We start from the raw sequence: 8,537 nt of genomic DNA, 5'->3' as shown, positions 1-8,537 counted from the left end.
ACTTATATATGAAGCTTGCTTAAAAAAATGTTAAATAAATTTATATACATATATATAGGCTATGCTATTTTGATAACAAATTTTCTCCATGTGAGCAATGGCACTATGATGTTAGTTGTAAATATTGTAAGGTTAGAGAAGAATATTACAAGATGGAAGGCACAGAGGACGATAGAATGCCACCCCAGCCTTCTACAGTGATTTCGCCAATCGAGGTATGATAAACGTTTGTAATTTGGATATGCTATTATCTCTGTCATTGTGTCTGATATTTCTAACTACTTAATATATTATTTATTTGTATATGATAGGAATATTTTAGTCCCAAAAATACATACTGCCTAGCATATACGATGCCTCCAAATACATATCCAAATCGATATTCATACTATTGGGGTAGCTAGGTATATATGATAGGGATATTTTGGTCCCAAAAATACATACTACCTAGCATATATGATGCCTCCAAATACGTATCCAAATCGATATTCCTACCATTGGGGTAGCCAGGTAGATGTAATTTGTTTTTATAAAAATATTTCTCTTACGTACAATTTAGTTGCCGTAATAGTTGTTCAATAATTCATTTGGAGAATATCTTCTTTAACTTCTGGCATTTGCACAAAGTTAGAATTGTTAGTTGGGCTAGACTTCCACCACGAACAACTCCTTTGCGCGCACCCTTGCATGCGCCCCACACCACACACCAGCCAAGTTAGTGGCATGCCTTCGCAGGCATGCCATCTAGACACGGCTCCAGCCCATGCCTTGCAGGCTAGGTCAGTGGCATGCCCACCAGGCATGCCATCCAGCTCATGGCTCCAGCCCATGCCATGCAGATCCAACGCCCAGGCCACCAGCTTAGGCTAGGCAGCACTCACACATGGCTCACCATGAGCAGGCCTTGCATGGAATCATGCCATGCCCACCAGCGAGCCCTTGGTGCCATGTCCATCAGCAATCCATGTTTTGCCATCTATCCATGGACCAGACCGAAGGCCACCATGCGCCATCCTAGCCCACCATGGGCTCATGCATGCCAAGACCAACTTGACCCATGCTACTATGTTATTTCCTTTTTATTTATTTTATTTTTATTTTTATTTATTTTCAAGGGGCCTTTTGGGGGTTTTCAAGTTGTAACTTTTATAAATAGGACCCTTAGTCTTTTCTTTCATATCTTTTGGCAAATTCCCTACAGGAGAATTATTTTGTTTAGGAGATCAATAATCGATGCTAGGCACTTGGGCTTTTTGGATGTAATTCGTGAATCCCAAAGAGAGGATCACACATTGCAATTCATGAATAGGTGTGATTCATTTATCTTAATCTTGCAACTTGATGCAATTCGTGAATTCAAGTTGTTGTTTTATTTGTTTTTATCAAGTTATCAATTCATGAGGTTTATTTCAACTATTGTGCAATCCGTGAATCATTAGTTGATTTGTTACCTTTTGTTCATTCAAGTTCTTAAGCATTTTACTTTGTTCTTGAATGTTCATTATTTTGTTCTTGGTGTTCATGCTTCCATTGCTCATTTGATCCTTCCATACTCTCATTCTCAACCACTAAAGTGTTTGCCACTTTCCATAATTCCTTCCCTCCACAAAATCTTTCCTTCTAGGAGTCTTGACTCCCTCCCATTTCAAATCTCATAATTTAAGGAATTGATAATCACATTCAATCCCTTAAATCATTCTTCCTAAAATCTCACTAGTCAACTATTGACTTGCCATCCTAATCCAAATTCAAATTCCCCTCATCCATCAAAGATTCCCTCCATCTTGCAAACCTTCCATATCCATTTCCAGATCCCTAAACTCTAGGAACAACTCTAGACTCATTCAAACACTATCCAACCTAATCCTCTAACCATATCCAAATCCTACCTTCTTCATCTTACCTTGCCAATCCCTAAAGTCAATGAGCAATCTATCCTACACTCCAACCCTAATCCATCAATTCCCAATTTCATAATCTCCCTTAGCCACCATCCAAAACCCTAGCTACACTTCACCATACTCACCCTAAGCATCATCCAAGTGGCACCAATATCAAGGGCAACCATCAAGTCGTTCCACATTGCATCAAACACACCGAATCATCACTTAGATTACCGCACTACTCCATCATCATCTCCAACATTCCATCTCCCAAACACCTTCCCTGTGTAAAGGCCAAGCAAGTTGGCAAGATCACTCGGTCACCAACATCATTAAGGTGAGCTCGTGGACTTAATTTTTAGGGACAAGATTGGGGTCCCTAACACACTTCCACACAACGCCGTTCCCACTTCCCACTTAAAGCTTCACTTTACTTCACACGCACACTTCAGTTTGAGAACAAAACCCCCCATCTTCGACTCATCTTCTTCTCCATTCTAGGATTACGCCGCCAAGGTCATGAAGATGAGAAGAAAAAGAAATGTGGATGGAGGTAGCAATCGGTTAGGGTTGGAGCTTGAAGAAGAGTCTACTCTCTTCCTTGCTCAAGGGGTCAACGGGTAGAGTGAGGGACTTAGGAGGATTTTTAATCCTTTTCTCTCTTGGTAATCGACGTGTAGGAGGGGTAAGAGTGTTTTTGTCTTTTGGCTCTTCTTCCATCACAAGTAAAGAAATGGATGGTTGAGATTAAAATAGGAGACACTTTTTCACGTAACAATCCAAGGGTTGAGATTGATTGGGGCATCTTGCTGAAATAAACAAAATAGAAAGCTAAAGGAAAATATTGTAAAATCCCAAAATCATACCCTTCATTTATTTTAATAAATTCCATTTAAAATAAAAATCACTAAAGCATACTTATTTTAAAAATATAATAATTAAAATCTTCATTTTAAAATGTATAAAAGAATATTTAACTCAAAAGAAATAATAAAGGAAAAATCTAATTGTAAGCACAATTGTGCACTAATATGTATATTAATCTAATATGCACAATAACAAAATGACATAAAAATCTCCCTAATAGGACTCAGGTATTACAAAAGGAATAAACTGACAGATCACCAACTACCTTGGAATGAGGAGGAATTAGAGAAAGACATTGGCTGGAAACCCCAAAGAATGGACTCATGGAAGATAAATTTCGATGCTGCCGTAAGATGGGGCCACTCAATAGTTGCTGCTGTGTGCAGAAGAGATCATATTCAGAAGAAATGGTGCAAAATTCATCACCTCTAGTTGTAGTTTTTATTGAAAAAAGCAACACTCTCATGAAGCGGGGCTGGGTGCTGCTGAGGTTGCCTGCAAATTAGCGGACTAAATGGGAAATACCGAAGCAATAATCGAAAGAGATGCATTGGAAGTAGTGGTTTGAGGCAATCAACCAGAGTCTGAATCAAGAGAATGAACGGCTTACTAAAAGAATGGAACTTTATCAGAGATCGAAGTACTGATCAGAAGAAAGTGTTCAGGTGGCTGCGACCAATCAACCAACAAATGATAAATCTGTGCAGAGCTTTAAAACTTGAGCACAGAAAATTAGTCGACTGATATTGCAGGTACAATTTCCAGCAGATTTCATTTTAGGAAGGAATGGTAGTTAGAATCCGGTACTGAAGGCTGTGCCTCCTATCATTCGTAGGCAAAAATACGGTGATGTTACAGAATATGGAAAGAATGATGACATTTATGATTGAAAATAGCCCAGACAAGCTTTACATTGAACCCAATCGGCACGTTAAATCATGAACCCTTTCTTTTCCTTTCTTTTGTTTTGGAAAAGTAAACCATGAGCCCATTACTGATTGAACATTATACAAACATTTTTTTTTCAAGTATAAATTGTATAATGTTTGTATATATGATTGAACATTAGACAAAACATTTCTAACAAAAGGTGGCTTCCCCTGGAAAGACGAATGGTTGGTTAATCTAAAAGCCTCTCGATCAACCAGTGTGACAGCTCATTGTCTCGGCCACCCTCGATGCACACGGTGCAGTTTGTTCTCCTTGTATCTGTCTTGTATTGTAAGACTTGCAGCTTGGGCATTTATGCGCCATAACGTGAAATTGAACGTTAGAATTTGCTCCACAATCATTGCAGAGAATCCAGACCTGAGCATATGAAATCTCGATCAGAGATATGTGCAACCATTTGCCATTAAAGAATCAAAGGTCTTCATGCTAGGCTTAGTTACTTACCATCTTATTCAAGTATATTTCAGGCATTGGAGTTGAGGCAATCTGCATATGAAGTTAAGTAAAAGCATGTCAGGGCATGAAGAACAATACTATTAGTATAAGGTCAATTTCCAGGAAAAGAAAAGAGTGGAGGCATCCATTTACCACTTCATCAAGCTTTGCCCATGCACCAGACATATCACCGATGGACTTTGAGCAGATGGGGCATGAGTACCTGCAAGATGAAGGAATTGGTTCTCCCTAACTGAAAATTCGCCCTAAGAGTTGAAAAACAATAGGCATGCCGAAGCAAGAATAAAAAATATAAATAAGTTTGAGATTATAGAAAAGAGGAAGATTGTGCAGACTTCGAGAATTAGAAGTCTAATTTTATTATTGCTGTTATAATATTGCACGGTTTGCATGCACAACACAATGGACATGCAAGTGAATAAGAAACAAATGCTCACCGGAAATGTTGCATCATCTCTTCCATACATTCATCATGTATTGTGTGTCCACATGGCAAGACAGTAATCGCTTTCATTGAATCAAACAGAAACTGCAAACAAAATAGTGGCACTCATCTCACTGATTATATATATATATATCATTTTATATCAAATATCAGTACTTTATAATACCTCAAAGCAAACAGGGCAATTGTGGTGCATTGCTCTTTCAACACACTGATGTCCATCTTCCATTGACTTAGAGTAGCAACATTCTGAGGAAAAAATTGCAAGATAAGGAGGAGTAGAAGAAGATGTTCAGCTAATGGTCAAGAATTAGGCAACCCCTCACCACATTTATTGCAGTGGAAGAAATTTTCCTTGCCTCCAATTCTGTAAAAATAAATTAACAAGCAAAGACTTAGGAAATGAAAGCATATAAAACCCTCTAATAATTAAGGAATTAATGAAGTGATAAGAAAGAGATGAATTATAAAATTAACCTGCAGATTCCACATTCATCACAGTGGAATTGGTTCTTTGAAGTCTGAAAGAGGAACAAATTGGTTGTATAAGTTAAAAATGAACTTTGCGAACCAGCATACAAAAAATAACCAACAAAAGGTGCATTGGGAACCATCTTCATCTTTTTTATCCAAAAATTAAAATGAAGAGAAAGAGAAATCTTCATCTTTTTCCAATGGATCAGGCTCGAAACTCTGGAACTTACATCATCATCAAAAAACTTGCATGTTGTACAGAAATACTTTCCCATACAAACGCCACAACTTGTGCAATACTGCTGAACCTGATTATAGTACAAAACAATATGATCAACATTAAAAAAAAAATCTCCAAAATTGGCACTAAATTTTTTAAAAGTGTAGTATTTAGGGAAGTTACATCTTGTTCTGTACCACATAGGGAGCAGATGACCTGTAAGTCAGAACAAAACTTTGACAAATTAGAGAAGTGGAGAAAGTAAGATAACATACTACATTTTTTCATAGGTAAAAGAAGTTTTATTGATAAAGTTGAGAATACGCATAGCCCAAGTACATAGGATGTATAGAAGAGAAGGCACCTGTTCACCTAGTGAAGAACTAGAGACAAATACAAGAGACCAATAAAAGAACACCAATTTTATGACCACCAAAATCAAACCCTATAAAATAATTTTATTTTATTTTTTATAGGTCAAGCCCTATAAAATAAATGCCAAGGTTTTTTCATTCTTTCCTGCTTTTCTTATCAGTACGAGTCATTTCAGGAGCAGTTTGTCTTTTCATCATCCCAAGATATCCATTTATTTACCTAAGGGTCAAAGAAAAGAAAAACCTTGAAACAACCAAAGTATCATCCTAAAAGCAAATATTTTGGTTTTTGCATAAACTATATTGCTCTCAAGAGACATGAAATGCAAAGAGCAAGCACAGAGTGTCAACGTGACAACCAATTGCCAAATAAAATCCCATCCCTCCTTTAATTTTCTGTTTCTGGCAATGGTAATGGTCAAATGCAGAGTGATGCTTTACTTCTATGAGTACACACGCACACATACATATTGCATTTGTTTGTCTATGCAATAAGATTCAAATTACTATCATCCTTAGACTTAAAAACGCTTTAAAAATATCATTTTCTAGAATTGAAGAACAGCTCAAAAGTTTGGAAATAATGCACCAAAAGTAATTAGAGATGAATATTGGCACCAAATCCAACATCAACATGGGTGTGGTGAAAGAGGCAAGAAAGCCAACAATAGCGAATTCAGCCATCAGTTAGCCGACCTTAAAACCTCTCGCACATAATCAAACCCTGAATTTGTAACTTCCTCCATCTTAATAACTCAGAGTCCACAATCCCCAGATTGGCAACAGTTCTCTTTCTAAGAGAGAAAAGAAAAGAAAAAGAGTTTTAACAAAGTGTGACTGACATCAATCCTCTATTAGCAAAAGCTAGCATTCTTCTCCTTACTTTTAATTTTTGCCATGATTCCTTCACTGGGCTAAGCATAGGGCAAGACCAACTATGGTATCAGAACCAGAGACATACCAACACATGCAGTCCGCTTGTCGAAGAACGTAGCAATAACAAATGAATAAGAGTACAACAGCTTTTGTCATGCATTATAACACGGAGAGACGGCATCCTAATGTATCTATCCATCGGGAAAAAAGTATAAATCTATAATAATTTCCAAAAGCACAGACACCTTTCAGCCCACTTGAAATTCGTGAACTGAAGAAAAAAAAGAAGAAAATATACCAACCTGTTCTACTTCATGGCGTGGAAGATCATGTTGATCAAGAGGATCGGTTTCTATGGAATTCTGCTCATGTACAAAAAAAAAGAAAAATTGAGGAAGAATAAACATTGGAGCAAGAATGTAGAAGTTATTATCAAGAACAGAAGCAAAGAGAGAGAAAAACAGAACTAAGAAAGGATTAGATGTATAAATATAAGTGCAAACCTTTGCTTCATTATGGCAATGCCTGCAATCGAAAATCTCATTGCAACAAGGCGCTCTGATCTTGCATCTCCTCCTGTAATGAGAGCACCTGCCCGCAAACACAAAGAAACCGAAATTTTGAATCACTGGATTGTCAAAAGCAAAGAGGCCCAAATCCAAAAGTGAGCTTTACAGAACAACCATAAATAATAATAATAATAATAATAATAATAGTAATAATAATAATAAACAAAGATGCTATCAACAGAAGAAAAATAAGGCATACCCGTAATTCCCAGATCCGTTTTCCAACACAGACACATCTTCATCACTAAGTTCAGAAATTGCAGAACTTTGAGAAGACAATGAAGCCTCGGTTTCGCTCTCCATTCTTTCTATATCTCTGAACCCGCAGATGATTCAAAAAGCAACTCAATGAATTATCTGAAAAAAAAAAAAAACTAACATTAAGATTACAACTCAAAGAACAAAACACAGCATAACAAAAACTCAGAGCGGAAAAATCCCACCTTCAAAACACAATGTATCGCTTTTCCCAACGCCAGAAATTACAGACGTTTTAGGAGACCCAGCTAAAACAGCACGAGAACAATACGAAGGTTCTGTTTATATGTCTTTGCTAATGCCTGTGGATAAACAGGAGGAAGAGCCGACTTTTTTTTTTTTTTTTGTTAATTCCCAAGAAGTTAGAATCCGAACTGAACCGTCTCTCTCTGTAAAAAAATCTTCCTACTCGTCAAAAATGGAAGATGGGACTTTTACACGGCACGGACTTCATATTCATGCGCGTGCGTGTTACGTAGGACTCGTGTGATTCATATGGGATCGTTTTAAGATAAACCGTTTCTCGAAGAAGACGAACGGTTCAGATTTGATTTGTTCATCCTAGAGAACTGCAAAACGCCCGCATAGACACAGACGCGCCCAGAGGCCAGAACTGACCAAATGCTATCAATATCTTTGACGAAATAATTGACTGCGTTGGAATATAATAATAGAAAGGCTTCTTTTCCAACTCATGGTGAACTGTCAACAGTACATTACTTCGCTGACCACTTTTAATTTGGACTTTTTTTATTTTATTTAATTTTTATTGTAATAATTTAGAAGATGCTTCAAATTTAAAATGAATAAAAATGATATTTATAATTTTAAAATAGATAGAGTTCGTGTAATTATTTTTAAAAAAAATTAGTAAATATTAAATTTTATAAAATTTTAGTTATAAGTATAATTGTGTATTATTTTATAATATTATTTTTATTATATAATAGATCTAATTAATAAATTAAATTATATTAATTTATAAAATTATTTTTATATGAGTGGAACACTATTTTAAAATTTACAATAATAGAGTTGTGCGTCCCATTTAGTTATACAGAAAAGATGAGATATTTTGTTAAAAATTAAATAAAATATTATTTTAAATGTTATTTTTGTTTTTAAATTTAAAAAAAGTTGAATTGTTTATTATATTTATATGAA

At 36.1% G+C, this 8,537-nt stretch overlaps 1 protein-coding gene across 1 annotated transcript; it reads right to left on the bottom strand.

The window, feature by feature from the left end:
* Positions 1 to 3,602: 3,602 nt before the first annotated feature.
* Positions 3,603 to 7,968, bottom strand: LOC122292730 (E3 ubiquitin-protein ligase RZFP34). Its single transcript, XM_043101216.1, has 13 exons — positions 7,559 to 7,968; positions 7,315 to 7,472; positions 7,050 to 7,137; positions 6,849 to 6,908; positions 5,480 to 5,512; positions 5,307 to 5,384; positions 5,080 to 5,123; positions 4,929 to 4,969; positions 4,769 to 4,851; positions 4,595 to 4,686; positions 4,290 to 4,359; positions 4,146 to 4,187; positions 3,603 to 4,058 (listed from the first exon to the last, which is right to left on the bottom strand). Exons 2-13 carry the CDS (start codon positions 7,416 to 7,418, stop codon positions 3,891 to 3,893), a joined length of 903 nt encoding a protein of 300 aa, XP_042957150.1. The 5' UTR covers positions 7,419 to 7,472; positions 7,559 to 7,968; the 3' UTR covers positions 3,603 to 3,890.
* Positions 7,969 to 8,537: the final 569 nt, after the last annotated feature.

Source organism: Carya illinoinensis, chromosome 13 (assembly GCF_018687715.1).
Source record: "Carya illinoinensis cultivar Pawnee chromosome 13, C.illinoinensisPawnee_v1, whole genome shotgun sequence".
Lineage (NCBI taxonomy): Eukaryota > Viridiplantae > Streptophyta > Magnoliopsida > Fagales > Juglandaceae > Carya > Carya illinoinensis.
Note: the sequence above shows the minus strand (reverse complement) of the source record. Positions and strands in the feature narration are given on the sequence as shown.

Coding starts and splice junctions, on each gene's coding strand:
- LOC122292730 (XM_043101216.1), bottom strand. CDS start 7,418: ATGGAGAGCGAAACCGAGGCTTCATTGTCTTCTCAAAGTTCTGCAATT. Junction 6,909..7,049: donor ATTGCCATAATGAAGCAAAG/GTTTGCACTTAT, acceptor GTACATGAGCAG/AATTCCATAGAAACCGATCC. Junction 4,687..4,768: donor ATTGCCCTGTTTGCTTTGAG/GTATTATAAAGT, acceptor TTTTGTTTGCAG/TTTCTGTTTGATTCAATGAA.